Source organism: Pholis gunnellus (assembly GCF_910591455.1).
Source record: "Pholis gunnellus genome assembly, chromosome: 17".
NCBI classification, from domain to species: domain Eukaryota; kingdom Metazoa; phylum Chordata; class Actinopteri; order Perciformes; family Pholidae; genus Pholis; species Pholis gunnellus.
Genome location: NC_136544.1, coordinates 10191747 through 10219663, shown reverse-complemented (window position 1 = coordinate 10219663; position 27917 = coordinate 10191747). Strand labels below are relative to the sequence as shown.

The window sequence follows — 27917 nt, the reverse complement described above, 5'->3', positions numbered from 1 at the left end:
TTGTATTCACAGTAATACTTGTGTTATGAGGTCACTTTTAGCTTTCTAATGTTTCCAGTCAGAGGGTGTCCGGTCATGCGTTCACCCGTTTGAGCAGATGAACCTGTAGCAGAAGTCACACCAACACCTCCACCTGCTGTCTGTGTTCACACAGGGAGGTCCCGCCCTCATGGCTCAAACTCGTTTCCTATTGGACGGAGAGATGAGTGAGTGATGCCGGTGTGGAGCACCTGGTAGTCAGTCATCGGCCCGGGCTCAGTGGAGCTGCGCACAGTGAACGGAGTATACACAGCAATGCGGACGAAGAAGGGCAAAAACGAGGGGAATAGTACTGTTTTTCCTCTGACATCCCCGCGGATCGGGGCTTTGCTCGGTCGTACGGAATGATTTAACCGGGATTACGCACACGAAACCCGCACAGAAAAGGGACATTAACTGGATTTGGAAGCAGCTCCGTGGCGGATATTTTCCCGACAAAACCTTAACGCACAGTTGTATTCCCAGCCCTCCGGGTCGTGTGGAACAGTCCGCTATAAATAATGATTGCTTGAATATTTTTGTACTGTCTTGTAGCGTTTTTTTTTTTTAGCCAGCAACGCTTCACGTTTTTTGTTTGTTTTTGCAAACTCGCTATGGTGGACTCCCTTACCATGAGGAAGACTTTTGTGGTCCCAGAGATAAAGCCATTGGATTTGTATGACTGTACTAAAGCAAAAATATGCGCAAGTGTCGGATGGCTGTTGGCAAAGTCCTACGGCAGTGCAGGTGGGTTTGAGTCCAGGCTGCGGGCCTGGTGAGTGTCAATGTTATTATGAGAAGTCATGTAAAGACCACTATCCTTTTGTTGACCGTCAATATTTATATCCTGCTCAGCAGTGTAGCGAAAAGCACATGCATGTAGGGTAACTGGAGTGTATGTGTGTGAGTGTGTGTGTGTGTGTATAGCTCAGCGGTTTTCAGCACAAAGAGCAGCAGATGAAAGGGGGACCATGCACGGTGCGGGTTTTTGTGGCTCTGACACATGTCATTTGTTCTCACTCACATTTTAAAGGTGCGCTATGTGTGAGTCAGAGGAACGGGCCTCCCCCCTAGGCCTTATCACGATAACCCATTTTTTTTTTTGTTGACGTATTTCTAACCGCCAGGCTTCAGACACAAATTGCAGGCTTACTGGGTATGTTTTTAATCCGGTTACATATAGCAGCGCATGGGGCGTAGATGATGTTTTTCAGTAGCCTATACCCGCTCCTCACTCTCGGCTTTGACAGCCCCGAGGAGCCAATGTGAACAGTGCAGTTCATATTCAGGACCAAAGAGCTGCGTGCAAATAGCTCATTGTTCACTTTAGGGAAACGAGTGAAATACCTGAGTAATTTGTCAGTGGCTTTCTTCTATTCTCAGTCAACAAAAGCCTGTGATGCACAACACACCCACCTAAGAAATTAATTGTGTTGCGTAGATCACACTGTATCTTAAGACGTAGGCTTGCCTCAGGTTTCCAGAGACTAGGAGAAGAACAGCGCCAGCTCTTGACCCTGAGGTGATAAGAAGTCTCTTTTGTTTTAGAGCTCTATCTGCTAAAGATTAGATCTCTCAAAGAAGACACCAAAAACAGTATGCTCCTTTGTTTCATTTTGAGTAGACACAGTAGTCTAATGACGGATGTCTTGGACTGTTTATCCTAAAGTACTTGGTTACCTTTACTTAAATGACAGAAGATAAAAGGCAGTATAGAAGCACATTCTTATTCTTATGTAAGTAAATACTCAGTTAATACTGAAGGTTTGGATCACATTGGATGTGTGAAGTTTCCTCTATCTTACTTGCGTTCGACACAGTCCCAGGCCGGCCTTGTGTCCAGGACCACAGGCTGCTGCTGCAGCTCTGTTTAGCACCTCAACCACGCACCTCTGGTCAAAGTGACTTTCCATGCCGAGATACAAGAACATGAGGAACATTTCTGCAAAGTCAAGATGACATCATCTAGTCCCCTCCCCAAAAAAGCCCTGCCGGGTAGAACAACAGATAGCACAGCAGGAGGCAGACCGGGTCATCTGGTCCTCAGCTCTTCCAGGTCAATTAACCTAATGATAACAATAGGCGACATTTTTAATCTCTGAGTGTTTACACTACAAAATGGACTTTCACATAGACGGCAGACTGTCTGCGTCCCATATCTTTATTTAGATAGAGGAATGCTACGGTTAGACGGTAGCTTTTAATAGGAACTGGTAAGCGCCAAATGACAACAAAATGAAAAAAGATCTCTAGTCTTTATATAAGTTACCCTAAATTGAATCCATGTGCAATCACGATAATCTGAAAGCTGCTTATAGGCTTGGCTTGGACTGAAATACCTATGCTAGCATGAAACCCCCCCCCCCCCCACACCCCCCAGAAAATACTCCACAGAAAACCATTTTAAACATAGTCACTAGAAGATCTTCACCACTATTAAACCTATAGTGTAAAGTAAAGACTCTGTAAAAATATCAATTTACAACAGTGCCTAACATTAAGTTTCTCTAAATACTAAAGAAAAGAGCTGCTGCAAATATTTATGTCTCCTTTCGCTAAGGAAACACAGAAGCATCCTTTTTATGAGAGGAAAGGAGATCTAGCATCCCCACAATGCTTTGTTCTAGCAATAGACGGCACACAACGTGGGTGTTCCCTATAGGCTGTTTGATCCACCTCGTAACATTATGTTTGGACTTTCATAATAACATTAAGAACCAGCATAAAATCTCATCACTTGCTCTAATACGCTTTAAATAGTTAATGCTGGTTTATCACAGTTATAGATGTCAAAAAGTACTTACTACACTATTTTACTCATTTCTTTTTCTATTCATATTTCCACATTTACTTCATGAGGCTTTATACATTTTAAGACGTGCATTGTAGATGTTTGGCTGCTCAGTACCCCAAACACAGAGACTGGGAGGAGTGTCTTGTGATCTTTTGTAATGCCTTGACAAGTCATTTATGTATAATGTTATAATCAAGGTGAAGGAAAGGACGTTGGGCAAGGTTGACATTTATGATCTTCCCTTGTAGTTGCTGTGACAGATGAATCATTTAAGGGTGACTCAAACTAGTTTGTAACTTTACTTTGGAATGAGACCAGAAACTCTTGATACTCTTGATTCACTTGATTTGGAGGCTTGGCAGGAACTAGTTCACATAAACTTTCCATGCTTTTTAATTCGTCTGTTAACTATTTAGTTCCCACTGATTAAACGGCTTATTGCCCAGATGTTTTGGTCATCAGTCTCTTTGTTACCCTCTCCTGCTTTTAGTTTTTGGGTCAGTGAAACCAAACCACCTTGTACCTGCATGTTTCAAAACGTGTGTTTCTTTTACATATTAGCTCCACCTAGCTACAAAGCTGCTGAGATCACACTGAAAGCCTATAGGAATTATTACTCATCCTCTCACCAACCTGGTAACTATGATGAGTCAACAAGGGACAAGGACCTGAGGAGGATGTTTAATTGCTTTTAGTGTTTACTCAAGATGTAGGAAATCCTATTGGTTCACTATATGAACCTCTCCCAGACTCGGGTTAACCCCTTGATACAGATACTGAGTCGCAGTGTGTTTCAGGATAATGTGAGACTTCATTGAAAGAGAAGTCATTTCACAGGGAATACGCTACAGAACGTTACACAGAGATTTGATTGGTCTCTAACTTGAGGACACGTCCCAAAGGCAGATGCATCCTGCACACTTTGTTACTCTGTCGTCCTGTCGGGCTCTCAAGCACCCATAATGTAATCACGATCTCCGACGATAGGATGTGCGTCTGTGTACTCTGGCCCTTTAATGCAATTTAAAGCCACTGCTTCTCATGTCATACTAGAGCACTGTCAGTGAGGATGTAGTACAGGATACACAGGGCTGTTAGGGCCGGCATATTCGTGGCAAGTTGACCTGTGCATGTATTCGGGGGGGGGTTGGGAGTCTCCTCGTGTGTAGTAGTGCTTGACATGTGCTTTTTCCCTTCTGAGCGCAGCCTCAATCAGATGTTGGTTATTGATTCATTGACTTGTGTGCGGTTGACCAAGGGAGTGGAACAGATGAACTGTCACATTAGCTGAAATTGCAATGCAATGGCAGTTTATTGACGATTTCGGATATTCCTTTCGAGCCAGAAGATGACGCACACATCTGATAAATGCATCATCTCTTCCAGTCGTGCCTGAGATGTCTAAGCTGTAGTGTTTGTGGTGGCATTACCATTTCACTCAGAACTGGTGGTCACGTGTAGGTTGGGGTATTAACATAGCCCCTCTCATTACGTCTCAATTTTTGGGGCAAGAAAACAGAACCTGCTTTGTTGTTTGAAGAGTGGATAATCATCTGTGTTTGATCCGCCACGTGATGAGTGTTTATAGCTCAGACTTGTAAGTCACAGGCAACAGCATGATAAAAACACGTAATGCGGAGTGAATACTTTTGTAACATGTTCTCCTGAAGTGGCATTGTAGGAAACAAAATCATCACTAATTTATATTTAGGTATTTTGATTGGGCAGGTATGCATGCGCTGATGTCTAAACACGACGAGGGGTTAAGTACGGCTGATCTTAAACTTCCTGTCTGTATGCTTCTACCTTGCACACTTCTGCATATCTGAGCTCTTATGAATTATTTAATCTGTGTCAGGGTTCCTGAAGGGTTCCAGTAAGCAGCCGGTTAGTTTAGATCGTCAAATCCAGCAGGTTCTGCAACCTGCTGTGCCATGTCATTAATAGAGGGGGTTAGTTTAACATGAACTATTACCGTGATAACCTTCTTGCAATCCAATGCCGATTGTTGCACCTAAATGTAAAGTGAGAAGGGATCTTGTCCGGTTTAAGCTGTGGCTGATATTCACCATCCTCTGTTTGGATGCGTTTGTGCTGCCCTGTGACAGGACCAGCACGCTAGCTCAGTCAGCCAATGAAGCAGAAGGACACATGGCTCCTGTTATCAGCAGGCTATCGAGCAATGTCGGTCAGGACAGACGGGAGCTAAACACGGCTGAACTGTTGCAGCCATGACGGCAAAGCTGCAGCCAGTCCCACTATACTTTTTTAATGGCTTGTTTCTTTTTACAGTTTTACACACCGGCTCACCACTGATACGGTGCTGTTGTCTTTCTCGGTTTCTTTTTTTATTATGATGATAATAACAACAATGTGGCACTGCTGTAGAGAAATTCTCATTTTGTTTTCCGCCTACAGCTACAGTACAGAACACCTGCAGGTGGTCGGGATTAAGTCTCTTAATCGAAATCTTCTCCGTATGCTCCCTCGAACCTCTCCACTTTATGACTGATCTCCCTGCTCACCATGATAATGTGTTCACGTGTTAATACACTTTGCCCACGTTTGACTTCCTACTTAGAAGAGACGATAAGCACTGACCCCATGACCTGTGAAAGTGACAGAGAGGCTATTGCTCCAGTTTGTACACACACACACACAGACACACACACGCACACACGCACACGCAAGCTTGTGTTTTCAATCAAAATATTTCCCTGGGGGTCTATTGATGTCAACATTATGGAGGCCTCACAGTCCTTTTGGCTTGGGCTTGATGACGCTTAAGGCTGCTAACTGGTCATTCTTTGTATTACCTTCTATTCCTTTTAGTTAATTACCATTAGGTGTGTGCTCTCTGATGATTGGTGCTATTTTTGTGCTGTGTGCAGTTTTGGAAAATTGTGTAAGGATACACAACCTTGAGTTTGTTTCTGTGACACTAAGTCATTGTTCATGGCCGGACTGTCTCATATGGAAATCATGCTCATATCGATCTCTCTCATCTCACTCAGTAGTGGCATTTGCATCCTGCTTTGCCTTCTGGGGAAGTTTTTTTTTATATACGTCATCGTGGGAGGAGTTTCTTTTACATGTATTATGTAAGTACAAGGGACCAGGGCTAGAGGTGGGCGTGTCACAGTGAATACAGCAGTAAAGTGAGCATTGTTGTTCTGGCAACCAGGAGCTTATTTACAACAAAATGGACCATGTGGTACGACTGACAATATTGTCCGACAACTATAGTCATCATGGTGTGAGAGACGGAGAACAGGGCATTGTTAAATCTTTGAAGCTGGGCGTATTGTTTTGATGATGTCAGTGGATCTTGCAGGACTTTATAATGATACTGACACCTCCCTTGTAATAACCCCTTTGTTTTCTGTTTGGCACATTCGTAGACACTCATGAGTTTCTCTTCGGACAGACAACGTGTTTCCCCAGAAGGCCCTTTAACACTTATTCCAGTATGTTTACACAGAGATGAGGCTGTTGAGTGTGGTGCTCTGGATGCAGAGAAACCAGTTTCACAGGGGGTGTGTCCAGCGTCTGTTTTCATAATTAGGTTTGTTTATTTACAGAAAGACCAGTTGGAACAGATTCTTTAAAAATCTTCATCTAGCTACTAATAGAGAGTGCTACATATTCACTACACGTTCCTTTCCTTGAGACATAGTTTGAGTTTTCTCATTTGCTGTTAGTTTTTGGTCTGGTTGCTTATGTCTGCTTCTGAGATGGACATAGTCTCTAAACAAGTGGCGGAGCATCTTGTAATCTGCAGATGCCAACCTCTGAGCTCATCATGCCCCACTGACCTTGATGCTTGCTCTGCTCTACTCACTCGTATGATTACAGCTTGAGGGTATTTGGTCTTAATCTGCCGGCAAAACCTGGCAGAAAGCAGGTTTCCACCCCATCAACCAAAAAAAACATGCTCAAGCTGATCATTGATGACGAATTAGAGAAATTTCCTTCCATTTTCAAACATTCATAATTTCACCTATACATCTCCCTCAACATGTTGTTTGTACAATTTTGCAACTAGTTCTCTCCAGGCTCCACTGCTCAATGAACCCGTCTAACTGAGTCTGTATGTTTTTGTCTCCTGGTAGAGAGTGTCCCTGCAGAGCTGCGTGACCCCTTCTACTGTGACCAGTATGAGCAGGAGCACCTTAAACCGCCAGTCACGCGCCTCCTGCAGTCCTCAGAGCTCTACTGCCGGACGTACGGCCTATTACTGGGGGGCGCCGAGGCACAGCCCAAAGACAACGTCGCCCTGCTGCAGCTCCTCACTCAGAGAGGCATCGTCTCCAAAGACCAGGACACACCGGTGACCGATGCAGACCTCCGACACAAACCCGTCAAAATGGTAACGTTATGCTCCGCTCATAGGAACCGTAAACGCATAGGGGATGAAGCCACACTAGTCTGGCATGCAATGTTGTTGGTAGTGGAAGGGATTGAGTCAAAGAAATGTCAGAGCTGTTGTTTGTCTATCGCCCTAAGGAGTGAACATCTCCTGTGGAACCGGATGCTCTGCTATCCAGGAGTCTGCAGGAAAGCCCAAGGGGTCGAGTGGGCCCCGGTTGTTGATATAAGGGCTTGTTTATGCTTTGATTCTAGGGGATTAAAGGACATCAAAAAGACCCCACTCATTCAATCCTGCCCCCCCCCCCCCCCCCCCCCCCCCCCATGCTGCCCCCCAGCTGATCCCAGAGGATGAGTGGATCCAGCTGCTAAGACAAGGGGCAGTCATGGTGACACAAGGGAGGACTACTTTGAGAAGGAGGGAGAGTCAATAGATGTTCCAGATCCGGACAATGGCTAAATCGTTCTAGTGAAACTTTAGATTCTGTGTTGAGAGAGTGTGCTCTGGGCTGGCCCAGTGAGTTAAATCAAGAGAAACTGGTTTGTCCTCTTTCCCCTTGAAAATGGATCTCTCTCTCTCTCTCTCGCTCTCTCTCACTCTCTCTGTTGTACACACATAATATAGTACTGAATTCGTCAGCCTGAACACGAGAGATAACTAAGTTTATTTTCAATTTAGGAATCTTAACAGTCTGAAAGGAGAGGGATGCTTTTAGGTTTGTTAGAACATGTACTTCTTTTTTGCTTCAGCTGACGCAACAATGACTCACTGTAACTCAATTGTAGTATTGATACAAAACCTCTCTCTATGCAGATTATTATCTTCCTCAAAAAGTGACATACAACTGCATTTGCCCGGTTATCTTAGTTCACGTGTTTATTTTAAAGCTAAGTAGGGAGTCTCCAGGGATCTGGGAGGATAGTGTTGTTTTTAGGTGAAAGATGTTTGTTCCACCGCCGCTGTCTCCTGGCCACTGTAGCAGGTGCAGCACTGCTGCTGATTAGCGTAATTGTATGCTGGAAAAGGTGTGCGTGTGTTTGTAACATTTTCTAAATTAAATAACATAGAAATTGTGTGACCATAAGCAGTAAAGCCTGGTGATATGAGCATTTGGATGTTATTTAATGTAATATTGTGGTACAGCTACATCTAGTATGAAAATATTATTGTTGTACTTTGGAACCAGACAGTTTGTTTCGTACAGATAAAGATGAAAGACTCTGCACAGGAAGAGCGCTGGTAAGGACAGAGTGGAGAAGGTTGCTTTAATGGGGATTTCCTTTATATTTATAAATACCAAGTGTTTCGCCTTATCCTGTACCTACCTACCTCAATTTCCAAAAAGTAATTACACAACAATGTAAGTTTCAGTATCTATTTCAATCATTTGCCATCAATGTCAGTCATTGTGAGTGCTGCTATTGTGCATTGGTTTAGTCTTTTGATAAAATCTCATCAATCATTGGCCTAAAGCATGTCACATGCACCCCCCTTATGCATTGAATGTGTGGTCATATAGTCCACCTACTATAGGTCTGCACAGGACTGCAGACAGGATCACATACCTACTTTCCCTTGAAGGATTTCTGACAATAACCACCTGCACTGACAGAAATACCATTTTATACTGCGGCACCAATAAGGCATTCAATGGAAAATATTTGTTATACTAGCATGAAAGATTAAAAATTGTAGTTTGTAGACTACAGCACCAGCAATAATGGGCCTTCATGCATGATGTTGCTGTACTTTGTGTGTGCGTGAGTCTGTCTGCTTGCGTGCTTCTCAGTTCTCGGTGATGCATTCAGGCCAGACCGTGGACCATCTCAGCTGTAAACCTTTAAACTCTTATTTCGGCTGGTGCTGTTAATGCTGCATTGCCCGTTTGATGCTTCGGTATATGAGCCTTCCAGTCGCTGCTTGGCCCTGGGCTCCTCTCTGAGCTTATCTGTCGCTGACTGGCACTGTAGCTACAGTGTGGCAAGCGAAGAAAGTGGGTCACGCTGCAGCAGCATTAGAAGGATGGAGCATCGATGTGGGTCTTGGCTAGTAAATGGCTTTGGAGCAGCAGCAGCAGCAGCAGCAATCTCCTGCAACGCTGCTGTATATTAAATCTTCAAACGTCCATATCAAACCAGAGGATAAGATATACTGCATGTACAGAGAAGTATGTTGAGTCGCGTTTGTCGCTGACAAGTTAACACTAACTGCCAGTTAATCTGCCAAGCCTTAAACTGTTGATGACTTTTCACGTTGTTGATACATCGCACATGTGACATATTTTTTTTGTTCATTGCCGGTAATTATGAAATTTGGCTCGTGTATAAATCCAGGGATGTAGGCTTACACTAACCCATAGAGATGCTGGTACTGGCTTGAGTCGCTGGACCAGCATCAGTGCAGAGCGCCAATGACCCACTCTATATAAAACTACACAATCTGATCAAAGTAGGGCAAATCAAACTGTAAGCTTCTGCTACATGATGAAGACGCTTTTGGCTGTTTGTCCCCAACTTCTAGACCTTGAAATTCCTTAGTAAAGAGATTCAAAAATATTCACGAAGAAAATGGTATGAGCCGCGTGATCTGGGACAAGAAGATGGTCCCTCTGAATTGTAGGTAATATGAGGAATGAGGTCACATCTAAAAATGAATTAGTTTGACAAAATAAGCTCAGAAAAGAAGGCAAAATGTATTTATTTACTTATCTTGTTTTTTTACATGCTGTTACCACTATATTTATAAACTTTTTAACGTAAATACGCATTATTGATTTATATGAAGCATCTTGTGGTATCTTATGCAATTCCGTATTTAGTTCATATTAAGTGGCGGTTTATTGTAAACCGATGCACGCTGGACATATCTGTAAAAAAAAGGACTTTTATGTTATTTATCATTGATATTCTCTTGTAATAGTTTCCACAAAACCCCCAAAAATGTTGAACCTTGAGAAAATATAGGTACATGGCTTTGATGAACACATAGATGAGTATTGATGCATCTTGAAACAGTAAATCAACGACACTTCTCCTGCTACCCAAGCTAGCATTTGTAGATGGCACATCCTTGGGGCTAAGCAGAGGAACCCCCAGCTGCCTTCATCCCCTACTTGCTATATCTATATGTATATATGCATATATGTGTGTGTGTGGGGGTGGGTGGGTGTGTGTGTGTGTGCGCGCCCTACTGGTAACTGTCCTTCTGGTGGTGGCCCAGCCCAGATTAGAGATAATCTCCCACGCAGACTGAACGTCATCATCCACGATTGGATGACACGCCAGAGATGACCACCATTGCATCTACCATGTCTCGCAACATCAAACTGATTTGTTACATGTATTGTTGGTTGAGACAGTAGAATATAATCCTAATCATCCAGTTCAAATGTACTGATATTAATTACACTAGATATGGGGTTGAGCATTTGTTCCCACAGTGACAAAGTAAGTCATGTAGCTATAATGCAGCTAACCCTCTTCCCGGTCCCCTGTTGGTTTTGGATAGGCGCTGACACTTTGTCTTAAATCATACTGCTGTGTTGGCAGGTTTCTGGTCAAGTGAGCATCAGTCAGGAGCTTAGTTGAAAATAGAAGTGGGACACTATCAGAAATGCTTTCCATCATTTTACACCATTTGTTCTGCTTTGGGCCTTCTCTGATTGTGGAGTAGTAATTAAACGTATATCTACCGTATGGTAAGCAAGTTTGGTGTAAAGCTATCCTAGACGTGCTTTTCCTTGCTTAAGCATACAGTTCTTATACATATAACCATGTGCTTCTTGTCTAAGGTCCCCTGCTGGGTCCCAGACCTGGCTGATCCCCTTGTTGTCTCCCCCTCTGTAGGCACCAGGCAGGAAGGGTGGGGTGGGGTTAAGTCATATTTCAGACACAATCAGATTTTGCTCTCTCATAATCTCGCTTAATGATCCATAAGATGCCTTTGCCTTCTTTGTACGACTGGTTGTTGACATGATTATGCAAGCACATTTGCCACATAGAGCCTTTTTAAAGATTTGATGTCTATGGGATTAATTGATGGGGTATTACTTTTCCCTCTCTCTCTCTGTCTCTGGGTGCTAACTGGTTTGCTGGTTGGATTGTTCAGAGCAGAGGGCCGGTGCTAAGCCAGGGGCACGGAGCAATGCTGCGGTCAGGCTTGTGTTGAGATGCATTGTGGGTCAGCTGGTTGGTTGTTATGGTGATCTGGCAGGCTCCTCTCTCCCCTCTCATTAGGGAGACTTGTGATTTAGCTTAGCGAGCTCTCCTGGGTCTGCAGCGGGAAATCCACTAGCAACCCCCCTTCTTCCCGTTTATTCTGCCCTTTTTTTGTCATGAATCACCCTCTACTCTCGCTTCTGTTGTACAGTATGACCTCAGGGTTGGCCACTTTCACTAGGTCTGTCATTCTTTCTGCTTCATTTCCTTTTTTTTTTCCTTCTCTCTGTCATCCTGTCTCCTTTCACACTGTGACAATAGCTCCGACCTATGATTACACTTTGTGGCTAAATGCAAAAATATGTGACTGTATTAAATCACTTTGAGTGTTTGAAACACAGCTACTGGCACAATTCAGCAGCAGTCTTGTTTCTTTTGTTCTCAGTCCTACCTTTACAGAGAAAATAATGCTGAGTTTTGTAGTTGGGTTGAACTGGAATGCTTTATATTGAGAAGTATGATCTAATATTTTGCCCTTCCCGAATATTGGAAACACAGAAACACAGGTCAATATAATGCCGCCCAGTACAACCCCACCACTAACAAAGACCCTGTTAAAAAACATAAAGTTGAATTAACAACGCTTAAAATGTTTTATTAATATTTTAATATGGCAAATGCACGGAAAATAACAGTGATCTGTTTCATCAGAAAGAACATTACATTTGCTCAGGAGTCTTATTTTTGGCTAAGGAATGTTTTTTGATAATGATAATATATTGATAACATCAATGAAAGTTGATATATGATCTTATTGAATATGTGCCAATCCATACCATGTTTTAAGAAGCAGAGATTCTGGAAGTCTGTTTGATATTTTCGGGGTTTGTGAGACGTGGACTCCCCTCTTTAGTATTTTTACTTTACTTATGTCAGATTGTGGCTAGCTCTGAGAAGCCCCAGTCCCTGTAGCAGGCCATTTGCCCCCTTCGGTACTGCAGACATTTCCTCTGAACAGACAAGTCATGCCACAGACACACAAGCAGCAGCCCTCATTGTGGCACCAGTGTTGGGGAGGGCAGGCCAGCAGTGACTGACTGCAGCACATCCAGAGAGCCTGGACCAATGCTATCTGACAAGCCTTTGCTGGCATCGCCCACCCTGCCTGCCACAGCACCGGGTCTGCCCATGTCAGCACTTTACATCAGTGTTGAGTAGGCAGACATGCAGACAGGGCTCAAGCACGCAGCTGGACTGCCACCAGCCATCATCTGGGACAACGTAAGAGGTTAAAGGAAGAATGTCTGGCCTCTGAAGTGGAATTCGTAAGTCGTAAAGGGGAACAGGCACTGATTTCCACAGATTAGGCTCAAAACTGAAGGTTGGAGATTGAAGGAGTGGCCCCATGACAGGAATGTGTTGTTTTCGACCTGCCTGTCCTCTCTGTTGGCCAGAATTGATTATCATAACAAGGTGCTTGTTGCAATTAGCCGATACAAAAATAGAAGGATCATGTGTTCAATTTCTTTATCGTAAACAAAGGAGTTATTAATAGAAAAAAAACCTCTCGTCCTGACTTTGTTAATGACCTATGATCCTGTTGAGACTTTCTAAAACTAGAAAGAACTTTATTTACCAGCTACTGGGATTATCTTAATAATTGCAAAAGAAAAAAAATGGATGAAAACCTGGACAAATGAAAGGGGTACCTGATCAGGCATAAACCCCCTCTATGAATCAAAGGTTCATAAAATGGTTCAAATATCCAAATCATTGACAACAATGTGGAGGTCAGCCATATACAGTGCTGTTGGTTGTTGATCCGTGGCACATACCCTGCAAAACTTCTAATGAGCTAACAGGTTTATAGAGTTAAGGCGCTCTGTCTGACTGAGCTGACAGTGTTGATGGTGCATTTTAATGGGCTCGAGTCATTAGAAAGGGCTCTTTGATGTTCTCTCCAATTATAATGAAATGCACTTATGTCTGTCGGATACATATGCTTGGCAACGTCAAATATGTTGAATGACATTTTCATGGTTTGATTGTTGTATTTGTGTGTTAAAAAAAAACCAATATCTTCATTAGATTTTATATCCATTATGTTGTCTGACAAAAACGGATTCATACGCCAAAACTGCAAAAAAGACGCGGAGCCCCTGTTTCTTACCGGGAATTCATTGCTGTGCTTCCTGGTAATCTAGTAACAACACCTCGTCCTGTAGTCTGTTGCACATGAGTCATAGAGCAATATTTCACTGTGCAAAAAGGGAAGGGCAGCACACTGAAGAGAAGGCAAATAAAGGTAAAGCAGCTGAGGAATGACGGTCCTAGGACACGCATCTTATCATATTACGGGTCCATTGCTTATTTAAGGACTTAATGATTGCACAAACACAGGTCCAAAGTTCACCCGCAACTACTGATGTGTGCGTTTGCTTGTTGTAAAACTCGTGTTGGTGTTTCTGCTGACTCACAGTTGGCTTCTGGTGACCTCTGGAGGATGCTGCTGGTACATAATGGTCGCGCCGCAGCAGTTAGCTGTGATCTCTGCTCTGCAGTAAGCAGTGCCCTGCTAGAGCAGTAAACGTGTCAGTGTCCAGCATTATGGTGTTTGCAGTAATTGATTAACGCTGTCTTTTCCTTCTCCCATGTGATTGGTGCAGAGTGCTCACCTGGCAGTGATAGATGCCTTGATGGCCATGGGAGCTCTGGAGACGGTGACTGCGGTGAGGACGTGTGGTTCGGCCGAGCTCCTGGGCGGAGCCTCCAACTGGGAGGAGGCTCTGCTTCATTGGGTTAATCGGGTAAGGAAGCCAAAGAGAAGCAATGCTTGTTTCGAACACATCTTTATTGTATTCGTTTGGAAAATGACTTGTTCAGAACCACTGTTGTAGATGATCCAGTGTCTGTTGAGCTACATAAATAAGGATGCTGTAAATCTTTAACCCACTGTGTCTTACAAAGGCGATAATGCACAGTATACCGTAAATCTGTCATATATGCATGTTAACCATTTTGTCGTCTTTGGCATGCTCTCAGTTAAACCAGAAGTTAAGAGAACGTACTGAAGGAGCCCAGAATGACACGTCTCAGGCCATGACAGAGCCCCAACCTGTTCAACCCTCTGTGAGTATTGCATTACACATCCAGCGTATTGCTTTCTCTTGTCACACATCATTATAACCAGACACGCATGATAATCTGTCGAGGATTATGCACTCTGTGCTATGAAAAGGCACCCAAAGTACTGTGGATTAAGCCTCACATTGTCGGTTCTGCTACACTTGTAGGCCTTTACCCATTCGAATGCTACAAGCACAGCCGGTATTGGTTGACACAATAACACTAAAGGGTAGCGTCATTGCTTTGTCAACAAGGTTGTCTTGTCATTACAAGAAAGTACCGTCATCACAGCCCTTTCTCAAGTTTGTCTAGTTCTTCCACTCTCGGCTTAATACCTCTCCTTGTGCTCCTGTTCTCCATTTCCTTGTCTCTCTATTTCTTGTTCCTCCTCCTCTGACAGTGTCCTACTCGCTGGTACTGGAAACTTGTTCCTGTAAGTTCCTTCCTTTCCTCCTCTTCCCCCTGTCCCTCCATCTCTCCAGTGTCTTCATCAAATTTATCAGCAAATATCTGATGGTCAGGTGTGTTTGTTTTTTGTTTTTTTTTCTCTCCATATGCTGGTGTGAGAATACTAATGTGCATCACATCCTAACCTGCATTAAAGTGCACGTCACAGCAGAAACGTCAATAGGGCGGGGTCACTGTTTGTTTGACAAACGAGTGGTGCATGAATCACAATTGGTACTCCAGCCGGCCTTGAACCTGCCATGTACAACCGGTTTCTCTGGTCCTCTGTGATTGTGTGTGAATGTCTGTGGCGGTTAGACCAGCTTCTAGTCAGCTGGTCCCTGCAGACAGTGAGCTGTTTGTATATATGCCGTATTCAACTGTTGCACCTGAAACATTTTTTCTCCCTCTCTTGCCTTCTGAGATTCTCATTTGTCCCACTTTTCTCCTGACAAAACCTTCCTTCTTTCTGCTCTGATTAAGTCACTCGCGTTGCATCTGTCATCTGTTCGCCATAGCTCTCTCTTGAACACATTAGCATGACCTTTATTTGTTTTCCTTTCTTACATGCATACTGCAAGTCTGTTTTTTTAACATTTTCTGTTATGTGTCACAGTGTGGATAGACTTCCAACCATGTTTGGAAAACCCTGACTTTGATGATGGTCTTAACATGAACTAATATGTGAAATATTGTTCATATAAACATTAACAAATTACCATTAAGGCCACCCTGCAGGATTTGATTGACTTGTTTGTGTGTTGTTGCTTTTTTAAAGCTCCGCTACAGGAAGGATAAAATGCAGTCCAAACAAAAGCCCATCTTTCCGGTGGTGAATGAAGTAAAAGACTTGTCCAGTGGTTGTGCTGTTGCTGCCGTCATACATTACTATTGCCCTGGCCTGCTAAGACTCGAAGGTACCAGCAAACATTGTAGCCCTGAATAGCTTTTTAATACTTAATATGCTTCTGTCAGTTTAACACTTTCCCCCCCCCTCTCTCTCTCTGTAAGATGTTTGCATGAAGGAGTCCATGTCTGTAGCAGACGGCCTGTACAACCTGCAGTTCATCCATGAATTCTGTGACAGCTGTCTGAAGAGCTGCTGTCACTTGGCACTGGAGGACATGCTATACACCCCACAGGAGCTTCAGGTGCTTGCATTCAAACTCCTGATCATTAATCAACTGATTGAGACATTAACAAAAACATTCTTCCATCTTCTGAATGCCTGACTTATTCTGTCTGATTTATTTAGCTCAATTTGCTGAGCTTCCTAGCAGAACTGCTTAGCTGGTTTGAAGTACGAAAGCCCGAATTTGTTCAGCCAATAGACACGTTGGGTAAGTGTTGGCAACTGTTGTAATACTGTGTAATCCTCTCAGTGAGATCATTACAATGAGTATCCGTGGCAAAGTCTGATTGAGTGTTTTCTTTTTTGTTAGATGGATCCACACTAGTAACACCAAGTAGCTTGAGTGGTAGCAGGTACAGAAGCTGTCTGAATATGATTTAGCTTTTTTAGTAGTCTGGCATATTGTTTAGATGGTGCATTTGTTTGAACTAAAAGAATGTTTCTCTGCCTTATAGTACCTCCCCTTCTATCTTCAAGAAGCCTTTCCTACCCATCTCCTCTCCTGCGTCAGGTAAGATTAAGACAGTGTCCTGTCGTCATTAGCTACAGTGTTTTGTATGTTGCTATCATTTTATAATCTGGTTCACCTATTCCCCTCAATCCTTGTTTGTCTTGTAGTTGTTTTTCGTGTTGTATATTATTATTTTTTTCGTATTTTCCTTTTTTGTTGGTGTATTGCTTGTTTTGTGCATCCCTTTTGTGGTGTGCATGCCTTTACGAGTCTGTGTGTCCCCCGTTGTACTCAGGATCTTTGACTCAGTCTACCTCAATGTCTCATATAGAAGGAGTTGGAAAGACATGGAGCAAAAAACCTCTCAGGTAGAACTCATCTATTCACTACCATTGAAACACTGTCTTGTTTTACTTGTTTTTATTGTACTTACACACGCTTATTTTTCTTCTTAGCCGCCCCTTGTCAGCGGTGTCCTTCAGCATTCCTTTTGGCCTGGACAGTGATGTGGACATCGTGATGGGCAACCCTGTGATAACCCGCTCTGTGAGCTCAGACCAACTCAACCCAGCAGGCCAAAATATGACCCGGGTGCCCTACTCCCCTCCTGAAGACCTCAGCCATTTGCTGAGCAAACCCCCTGGCTCCAACGGTCCACAAAGAGCTTCTTGGGCCACCCAGAGTCCTAGTATTCCAAGGTTGGCAGAGGAGAACGGCCTTGTGGCGAGTGAAACGGGAGAGCTGCCTACCATTGAAGAAGCTCTCCAAATTATCCACAACGAGGGCAAGATGGAGCCTCGTTTACACCCTGATGGTGCGCCTGATGGCTTCTACCTCCACTCTCCTGATGACCCTGCTAGTTCCAGACATAACAAATTACCACCCATCAGCTGCTCTGCCCCTCCACGCTCAGGAATGATGTACCGGCCCACGGGAGAGTCCAAGGAGCCCACTCGCATCAGAAACGCCTCTGAATGTTCTCGAGATGATGACTCGGTCTTGAGAGATGGCAGTGTAGACTCTGATGCGTCAGAAGACCTGCCTAAAGCCCAGTCCACTCCAACCACGCCAGCTGCTGGTTCACACTCTGCCAGAGGCCATGGCAAAGAGGTGTCTGATAGTGGTGTGAAGATGACCAGCTTTGCAGAACGCAAAAAGAAGCATATTATGGATTCTCCTAAAGCCAGCGACCCCTCTTCTTCTTCTCAGATGACCACATGGGCGCAGAAGTCTGAAGAAAGCCCCAGCAATAGCCCTCAACTCAACAATGAGATGTCTGAGCTGGGAACTCGGCTTGAAGAAAAGCGCAAGGCTATTGAAGCCCAGAAAAAACGCATTGAGGCCATTTTTGCAAAGCACCGACAAAGGCTGGGGAAGAGTGCCTTTCTGCAGTTAAAGAAGGAGCAGCTTGAGGACGAAGGGGAAGGAGGGAATGGTCAGATCAGCGCCTCATCCACAGAAGAAGACCTCTCTCGCTTGACACTTGAAGAAAGGCTAGCTCGAATGGAAGAGGAAGAGCAGCAAGAACAAAATGAACAGCTCCCCTCAGTGGAGGATGACAGTAATGTCAAAGTAGGACAGCTCAACAAACAGGTCAGTCACTCTAAAGAAAAGGCAGGTACACCAGGAGAGAAGGGCTCTGGGACTCATGGTGAGAAAATGGTAGCTCCACTAGGGGACTATAACAATGCCGTGTCCAAGCTGACTGCAGCTCTTAGCTCTCTACAAAGTGACATGCAGCGGCTGACCGAGCAGCAGAACCACTTAGTCAAGAAGAAAGCTGTAGGTTCCAGCCCTAAAACCTCAACCCCAGCCCCTTCACGCCTATCGCGCGAATCCACCCGAGATTTCAATTCAGCCTCCTCCTCTCCATCTCCATCCCACAGACTCATAAACCACACCACTCCTCCTAAATCCCCTAAAGTCCACCGTAGAGCCCAATCTGTGCCCCCTAAAAGCCCCAACCACAACCAACACAGCCGTTCCTTGGACGTTAAGGCTCCAACCATATCAAGGGTTATGATGACAGCACCTCGAAACGTGGACCGCATCCCCCACCTTCGTCGTGTCAATCCTTGGCAATCCAAAGACCAGACTTTGTCCTCATTCACCATTGGTAACTCTGACAACCTAGATGAGCTGCGCTCATCTGGACCATCTCCTGTCCCCACGCCAACACTGACCCCTATACCAACTCCTACCACTACTCCCCGTCCTGATGACACAATGTCAGAGGTCGGCTCCAATGACGATCAGAGTATATTTAGCATGGACCTGGAGGCCGGGCCCTCACATGGTCTTTTGGCAAACAAGGAAAGGCTTGCAGATGGGGGCTGCAGCTCTGGTGCCCCATCAGAGTGCTCCTTCGAGAGTGATGCCACTGCAGGGATGTTGAATGGCAAACGCAGTAGCCTGATAGAGATCTCGCTGTCTGCTATGCGAGGAGATGGCGAGGACGACGACGACCAAGTACCGGACGCTTTCTCCGACTCAATGAGTGAACGGACGGAGTCGGAGGCGAAAGGAGGGGTTGGTTTCTTTTTCAAGGTAGGCAATTATTACTGCTGTATGCCCTTGTATGCTGCATTTGTAAGGTCAGTGCATTCATGCCTTTTTATTTCGGTCTTCATTGTTAGGATGACCAAGTACGGCCGGAAGATGAGATGGCCCAGCGAAGAGCAGCTTTGCTGGAAAAACAGCAGAAGAGAGCGGAAGAGATGAAAAGACGCAAACTTGAGCAGGAAAAAGAAAAAGAATCAAAGTGAGACCCTTTTTTTTTGTTTCAGATACCTGCAATCGTAACCAAATGAAGACTGTGGCATATAATATCTTACATTAAGATTGGTCATATTTGGACATTATTTTAGCCATATTTTTTAAGCATACTGTATCTGATTAGGATTTACTGATTTATTGTCCGGGGTTTATTGAATGAAACTAATCGTTGCCATCATTTGTCTGATACACCAGTTATGTTTTTATGCCTTCTCGCCACCAAAAGCCATGGCCAGAGGCATTATGCGTTTGCGCTGTCTGTCCATCCGCCTCATTCTAGTCAACGTGTTATCTCACGAACTTCTTCAAACTTTCTTCAAATTTGGTGCAAACGTCAACAAACAGTAATTCTAGTTATCATTGGTTTAGCGATATCAGTGTCACACATTGGAGGTTTTACACAGTATCTTCTTCTACTTTTAGCAAGCCTCAGTGGATGATCATCGAAGGCTGGGCTCAGGACGGACCCCAGACTCCAGGTACCCCTCCAGCATCACGCACCCCACCAGTTGAGGGGACTCCTCAGCGCAGAGGAGACTTCACTCGGCTGGAGTATGAGAGGAGACACCAGCTGAAGATCATGGAAGACTTGGACAAGGTGCTGAGGCAGAAACCCACCACAGTTCGCGGCGTCAAGAAGCAGAGACCCAAGGCAGTGTTCAGAGATGACTCCGTCCTCTCTCGTAGCCCTGCCAGGGGTTTTATTGGTAAATAGTTCTGATGTTCTTTACCCACCTTGGTCTCAGACTTTGTATGCTGTCTTCCTACACACGCGTTTTATATTTAGTTACTCAAATTGGTTTATTTTTCTTCCTTCTAGGCACCAAGGTGTACTCCCGCTCAACCATGAACCTGTCCTCCATGGCTAATGACTCTGGAGGCCTGACTGTCAGGAAGTCTCCCAGGTAACCTGCACAGTGACGATGGCTTGTATTTTCTTAATAAATGCTTATAAAGTGGGAGGCACATAATATAGTGTAAATCAGTGTTCAGTGTGGTTTTACAACAAGAATATTTTAAGTCCCAAAGAAAAAAAAAGTCTTTTACACCTTTTTAATATAATTTTACATTATAAACTCTGGCTGGGCAATATATCTAATATCATTAGAAAATGTATATCATTACATAATAAACTGTGATTCAGTGTAGTAAAACGAACAAGGATTACATCCGGTGTGTTTGTTGATTATGTACAAATTATTATTAATCATCTATCAAAATATCTTGAGCCAGCACCAATTGCCTCCCATAAAATATTGGTATCGTGTGTGTGTGTGTGTGTGTGTGTGTGTGTGTGTGTGTGTGTGTGTGTGTGTGTGTGTGTGTGTGTGTGTGTGTGTGTGTGTGTGTGTGTGTGTGTGTGTGTGTGTGTGTGTATAATTTTATATCGACAACTACAGGTTTTGTAGTAACTGTTATCAGTGTTGTCAGGGGCAAAGGTACATGTAACAAACAATGTACACAGCCTCAAGGTCTATAACTGACTTTTCTCACAAAACTCTCTTTTTTTGACTCCCTCTAGCCGTTCACACTCTCCCTCCAGGCTAATGTCACCAAGACGAGTCAGTGCTCACAACGGAGAGAAGGACTGGGAGAATGGCTCCACTATTTCCTCCCCTGCCTCAATCCCAGAATATACAGGTCAGTGTAGACATCTGTTTCCAACTAAACTTGATTGTGCAAATGATTCCAGTAAGCATTGTTTTGTTGGCCTAATAACATTATGAAATGCTCTGTCTTACAGGACCAAAGCTTTACAAGGAGCCTAGCTTTAAGTCCAACAAGTTCATCATCCATAATGCTATCACCCGCTGCTGCCTGGCCGGCAAGGTCAATGAACCACAGAAAAACAAGATTGTAGAGGTAAACTACCCTCCTGTGTCAGAGTCCAAAAAAAAGGGCCACCCTATCTAGGCTATAAGTGACTGTGATTTCTACTGTACTCAACTTGTGTGTTGTTTTTCTGTCTCTTCCCATTCAGGAGATGGAGGTGAGCACGGGCAACCACTTCCTCATCCTCTTCAGAGATGCCAGCTGCCAGTTCAGAGCAGTCTACACCATGAACCCTGAAACTGAGGAGATGGTACGACTCACTGGTATTGGCCCTCGGATTATTGCACCTGAGATGGTTGAGTCCATCTACAAGTACAGCTCTGACCGCAAGCAGTTCACTGCCATCCCGTCCAAAACTATGTCCATGAGTGTTGACGCCTTCACCATCCCCGGTCACTTTTGGCAAAAGCGCCCAGGAACTCCCAAGAAGCTTGGCACCCCCAAATAATGTCAGAGAGCTGGGTGAAGATAGGTAGAGATGTTACCATTCAGGGAACAAGCTCCCAGCTTGAATAGCTCCTTTTGTCCTCTGTTTTGGCCAATGAGGCACTTGAGATTGTGCAAAATCCAGCTAACTAGCAATGGACAGCATGACTGATTTAGGCTTTTGGCCAGCTATCAACCTGGACCCTCAGAGCAATTCAGTCAACTCTACATGCCAAGAGAACGGGCCAATCACTCACTCATTCAGCCAATGTAGTTACAATAGTTTCTTTCTTGAGGGCTTCTGATTGGCTCTGCCTCGTCTCCCTGGATTGTAAAATGTAATGCGACTGATTCTGTTGGGATGAAGAATTCTCTTTCCCTTGCACCCTGCCTCCTCATGCCTTGCCTTACCCTGCCCCTGGAGTCATTTGTGCAACTCTTAGGTAAGAAAAAGAGGGGACAGCCACACTGCCTTCGCCCACACAGTATTTTGGGCCAGAGTAGTTTCCCGCCCCTTCTCAATTCTGCTTGCTTTTCCTTTTGCTGCCTTTTCTTCTTCTTCCAGGGCTCACCCTCTCTCCAGTCTAGTGAGACGAGTGGCTCAGCTCTCAGTTCTGATAGGAGATCTTAGCTGAAAATGAATGGCAGGTAATGCTGCTCTCATATGAATGTAGGGCGCACACACTAACCACTCATTCCATTCAAGGGTGTTTTCATTTGGTTTGTCAGGACCAGAAAAAAAAAGCATAGTGGGTGGTTCCTATGTGGGCTGCACTGGTGGTGGCTACTGTGGTTGTCTTTGGACTTGCACACCTAGAAACTGCCTGTGCCCCCATAGTTTGCGCATTCCACTCAATTCCAACTCCTTCAGCTGTAGACATCTGGATGTTTTTTTTTATACTATTTTGACATGTTTTTGCTGGACAAATTGCTTCAGCCTTTGAGAGCTGAGAGAAGAATGAAATTCATGTGACTTTTTTTCCTCTTAACTTGCTTTCTCATTTTCGACATGTGATGAATTGAAATGTTATCCGAGCTTTTCTTGAAAACAATTACTGGAAACATGAAGGAGGGCTTTACCATGTTTATTATTTCTTGGATACAGCTATGTGTGAAAATGATAATCCATGCTGATTTAATATATACTGAATGCTGATCACATAGATTTTTTTTTTTTTTTTGACAATGATTTGTAAAAAGTAAGTTGACCTTTGTAAGCTACGAATAAGCTAGCCTGCTGCTTAAGCATTAGTGAGATGTATGTTTGAGATGAGAATGAGTGTAAGAGAATGAAAAGTCAAACAACTACAAATTGCTTAAACCTTTTGTCTAGGGATTAATAAATCCTTAAGGTCACTAGGAGTCTGTTTCCTATTGTATGATTCCCTGTTTGTGTGCACCTGCATATAAACAGTAGGTTTCTTGTCGAAGGATCCTTCTGGACTGTAACAGCCCTCATCTTCCCCACACAGTCTCGAGAGACTCCTTCATCTATAACTGGGGGAATGTAAGACGCCATTGTAAAACACTTTGTCTGGCAGTGTTTCCACGTTGTTAGGAAAAACTCTTGACCCTGCAGTTGCTTATGATCAGGTCAATATCGCCACACACCCTGTTGGAAATTGTTTCTTCTTCCCCTCCTTTTGCAGTCTTTAGCACTACAGCAGCTGCCGTGGTGCAGCTGTCTTCTTTCAAATCACTGACTGCCTCCAACAAATTGTGTGTTGTTTGAATGTGATTCAGATGTGGGACAAAAGAAACGTGAAGAGCCGCATTCAGGAAATACGATGATTGATTAAAAGCGAGTGTGGAGGAGTGCATATGGAATTGGTGGATGTTTGTATTTATGTGTTTGTAAATAGTAGTATGTGGTAGTTAAACATTATTTTGATTCTGTGCAATTCTCCCCTAGAAATCCCCACGTTACCCAGAGGTGTATTTATTTAGTTTGCATTAGATGGTGCATTTGATGTTTAGTTTCAGGTTCTGACTATGTCTTTTTAGGTTAAGGTGGTAAGTCTCACATTCATTTCATAGAAGTTGTCATAACATTTATGTTGTTTCCCTTTTCTTTTCTTATCAAACCTGTGCCAGCACATCATGTATGATCATTTCATAAATTGACTATCCTTGGCAACTAGACCAGACGAATAAAAATACTTTTAAAATCATCGTCATCTATGTTTTGTCATTCCCATTTTTATTTTCCCATTTGCCTTGGTTCGGATTTTGATTGGGTGCAGTTGATCAGTTCGTGCTGCAGAAAGGAGCTTTTCTGGCAGATACTGGAAAAAACCCCAACACTGATATGTTAATGTTAATCCATGCTTGAGTCAATTCAGTTGTGGGTTTTGAATACACATTGGTTTCTTTATTCAGATGTTTAGTTTTTACACAGTTAATCGCTTCTGCCGATTGGTAGTGCTTGGATCTCAAATCTGTCTAACAATACTGACAGCAACATATATTGACTGGACTGTTTGGCTGTGGTAATACTGTTAATAATGGACACTTGGGTAAGTATGGCACAGGTTTACAAAATATTGTTGAAGCAGCATGGGCTTTTAAAGAGAGCATGCCATTTACTATTTGCAACAATCATCAAAAGTTGGGTCTGAAAGGCCTAAAGAGAGGTACAAAAGTTCACAGCAGCACACTCGGACTGTGCCACCGTTTGAAGAGGGCTTGAAGATACAGCAGCATCTTCTCAGCTGTGCTTGGTGTGCAGCATCTCAGTGAGTAGAGAGTTGCATGGCAAATCTCCCAGAAGATGGCGCTGGTACAAATACTCCTCAACCTGCAAGCTTATGCTGCGTACTTCAGGAAGTCGTAGCAGCAGTTGGCCAAACTTGTCCGAGTGTCTTGGATCACTCTGTTGGGTGTGCTCCATCAGGGCCCTGTTCACCCTCTCTTGTGTCTGCTCCACCTGCTTGCGGCTCTGCACTGACTTCACATCTACAGCAGAAAGTATATAATTCATACACCCTCAACACCAATAGCAGCTGCATGCATGACTGACGTGAAGAAAAAGAAAAAAAGGCGGATGTGTATCTTCTATGAAGAGTCTAACTGGACTTTTAAAAGGAAAAGCTCACCAGGGTTGAATAGCACTAAGTGTTTGAGACAGACAAACTCATGTCTGTCCAACTGGAATGCCTTCAGTTTGGACACTAAGTCCTGGGTCCTCGATACCAGGCTACTCAGTGTCACTCCTGCCTGAGAGATGATGGTCGACACCGCAATCTACATCAGAATGAGAGATAGCTGGTGATCAAGAGTTCAAAATGTAAAGTTTCTGTGCAACCCAAAACAAGACATGTTCAATCCAAAGACATTGTTGATGATCGTGACAATTCCAGATGTTAACGGTAAACGTTACCTGTTGTCCAGTGACCAGATATATGCAGCCCTCTTTGCTGTAGATCACCTGTCTACAGAGGTGATCCAGGACCAGCAGCTCACTCCAACAGCTCTGCAGCAGCACCATCTGGTCCTCCACCTGTGGGAAGCATGAACAAAATAGATCTGATGTAGTTGTAAATGAAAGACTACAACCTTCGAGCTCAAATAAGCACCAAACATATAGCAAAAAGTGTCAAATGGGTCTGCTCACACAGTAGATTTCTACCACTGCGAAAAAAGGTTATGTAACTTTATAATTCGTGATTCATCACCTTGAGCTCCTTGAAGAGTGCACTGTTCCTAGCCCACTCCACAAGCCCAAACAGTGTCTGGTCTGCCATTTTGCACATGATGCTGAATGTATTTAGGCGGTCGTGCTTGCCCCGGTTGGCCTGTTCTCTCTGCAGACTGGCGAGGACCTTAGCACACAGCTGGCTCTCATCCTGCTCCCCCTCCAGGAGTTGATTGAGGAAGTTGTGTTTAAGAGTGGCCGATGAGGGGGTGTCTGGGGTTTGGGTGGGAGCCCGTGAGAAAGGGGTGGATGAGCTTAGTGTTGAGCAGGGGGATGATGCTGGCGTGCTTCTTGGTGTGAATGAATTGTCCGAAATTGGGTGCACATAGTTTGTTGGAGCCGGGCTGTAGCTGTAAGGCATTTCTCCTTTCTCCTGGAGGTATCCGGGGAAGGTGCGGTGGTACAGTCCAGAGTAGGGCAGCGAGAGAGGGGTGAGCACCCTGTCTGCATTCATAGTGCAGTCCAGAGGCATGGCAGCACCCGACTGCCCCATGCCAGAGGGATATATGTGGGCCTGATGTAAAGCGTCAGAAGAAAATGGAGCACTTGTGTGACTGCCCATTAGGTGATGCTCACTTGGTGCTGTGGGCCGATGTATTTGAGTAGTTGCCATCTTAATCCTGCAGGGAGCAGTGTTTGGCTGGTGATACACCTTTTGCTGTTTCATCTGCCTGTCCCGCCGGTACAGAGGGCCAAACTTATTCCTGCCACCTCTCATACGATCTGCTCTTACTGCTGTTGACAGAAGATGAAACAAACGATCAAGATTTCTCAACAAGATTTCAAGACATTGCCAGAGATGATTTCATTCATGTAACCGTTTTGTCTTAGGGTTCAGATAGAACGTCGTCATTTATAATCTGGGGCATTACAGCACTGTATGGTTTATGACTTCTTAGATAAGTCGTATGGGGGAGAAAAGAACATGCATGTCAGTGGAACAAGGCACGTCACAATGGAGCGGAATACAAGTACAAGGCATGAGTGCATGTGTGTATGTTTGTGGGAGGGGTAGGGTTACCTCCTAACCCTATTTACTGTACCTTCTCTTTTCATGCCCACTGCCAAACACTTTTGGAAGCGGCAGAAAGGACAGCGTTTCCTCTGCGAAAGGTTCATGGGGCAGCTCTGTTGTTCTGCACAGGTGTAATGCTTGTTATTCTGCACTGAGCGTTTAAAGAAGCCCTGCAGAGAGAGAGAGAGAGAGAGAGAGAGAGAGAGAGAGAGAGAGAGAGAGAGAGAGAGAGAGAGAGACTGGGATCTATTGCTTCATTCCCGGTGGATCACAAGACAATCCTGTGTGTCTTGTGAGTGACAATATAAAAAATAAATCGTGATAGTTAATATAGCTTAGTTCTATAGCTGTTGACTGTGACTATTTGGTCAATACAGACACCAAAGCGCTTCATGGTACTGTTAGAGAATACAGAAACTCTATCCCTTACCTTGCAGCTTTCACAAGTGAGCAGTCCATAGTGGTATCCTGACACTTTGTCTCCACAGATGGGACAGCTCTCTTCTGACACTGGTCTGCCATCTGTATCTGCCTTTAATTCCTGAGCTGGAGAATGACACCACCATTAATGCTGAATGTCAAAGGTACAGTACGACACAATCTGCTGATGCCGAAGAACGCTAATGTTGCACAAGGTGAGAAAACAAGTGCTGGTTGTAAAATGGGGTTTTGTTTTGGTGATGTGCCAAGCAAATCCTGCGTCAAGCTTCTTTTCTGTTCTCTCTTTTTCTTTTTTACTTTTAGAAAAATACAAGTAACTAGACTTTAAATTGTGTTGTATCTTTTATTGGGAATGATTTGTGTATCTCAAGTCAGTCACAAAGAAGATTCCGAGTTGATAATACGTCTGGAATAACGGTAGGTTATGAGGTTAAGTCAGTTAAAATAACGTAGATTACTCTGGGTCAGTGCTGTGCTGCTGGCACAAGTGTGTCATCTAATGGGGTTTATTGCTCAGCATGTTGAGAGAATAGAGAACAGTACAGGACGATCCCTTTGTCACAGACACTACCTTATCACTCAGCTTGACTTGCTTGACTGTGAACACAGATATGAGCCTTACGTAATCCCCAGTCTACCAAATTTAATTCTGTAGCACAACGGTGAACAACTTTACGCCTTTACTTCTGTAAATGGGGAATTTAACATTGACGTGATCAATATAATTTCCGCAACTCTTCAAAATATACATTTCCAGACACTGTTGTACTCCAACTTTAAAACAAGACATTTAAAACATTGATACCTTTATAACACTATACAAATTCAAACATTATTTTCTGAAACCTGTCTACAACCTGTACTATCTAACTAACGCATACTCACATGTTGATGATCCTTCCGAAGTTAACGGATCCTCTGGGTAATTGCCAATGTAGTGGACAAGTGGCTGCTCTGGGTGATAATCAGGTAGGTCCATTATAACTGATTGGACATGAGCTTCAGAGTCAGCACCGCCTGATCTTCATTGTTTCAGAGATCAGGAGACCAGACAGACACAGGAGAGCCACAGAACGGCCCGCTGGCAGGCCCAACAGCCCCGGTGGACTGATGGCTGTTCGTGGCCCACAAGTGAACTTTGATCTGTAGTCTGTGTTATAAAACCTCTCCTGACTGGCAGTCCTACCCATTCAGTCAGCCAGCCAGCCAGCCCCTATACGGGGGACAGTCAGATATCCA

The 27917-nt window shown here is 44.1% G+C and overlaps 2 protein-coding genes across 3 annotated transcripts; one reads left to right on the top strand and one right to left on the bottom strand.

Moving 5' to 3' along the window:
* Window positions 1–277: 277 nt before the first annotated feature.
* Window positions 278–23700, top strand: camsap3 (calmodulin regulated spectrin-associated protein family, member 3). Of its 2 annotated transcripts, none has more exons than XM_079177438.1 (17): window positions 278–765; window positions 6925–7181; window positions 14005–14145; window positions 14381–14467; window positions 15690–15828; window positions 15923–16062; window positions 16167–16251; window positions 16354–16396; window positions 16499–16554; window positions 16826–16862; window positions 16950–19041; window positions 19131–19255; window positions 19693–19976; window positions 20090–20174; window positions 20792–20910; window positions 21014–21132; window positions 21251–23700. In XM_079177438.1, exons 1-17 carry the CDS (start codon window positions 633–635, stop codon window positions 21548–21550), a joined length of 4242 nt encoding a protein of 1413 aa, XP_079033564.1. In that variant the 5' UTR covers window positions 278–632; the 3' UTR covers window positions 21551–23700. The 2 variants fall into 2 exon arrangements, with proteins under 2 accessions (XP_079033564.1, XP_079033563.1); XM_079177437.1 differs by having other exon boundaries at window positions 16790–16862.
* Window positions 23701–24087: 387 nt separating this feature from the next.
* Window positions 24088–27796, bottom strand: nr5a5 (nuclear receptor subfamily 5, group A, member 5). Its single transcript, XM_079177439.1, has 7 exons — window positions 27564–27796; window positions 26668–26783; window positions 26266–26407; window positions 25203–25957; window positions 24908–25027; window positions 24624–24771; window positions 24088–24483 (listed from the first exon to the last, which is right to left on the bottom strand). The coding sequence occupies exons 1-7, from the start codon at window positions 27655–27657 to the stop codon at window positions 24236–24238; spliced, it is 1623 nt and encodes a 540-aa protein (XP_079033565.1). The 5' UTR covers window positions 27658–27796; the 3' UTR covers window positions 24088–24235.
* Between the last annotated feature and the right edge of the window lie 121 nt (window positions 27797–27917).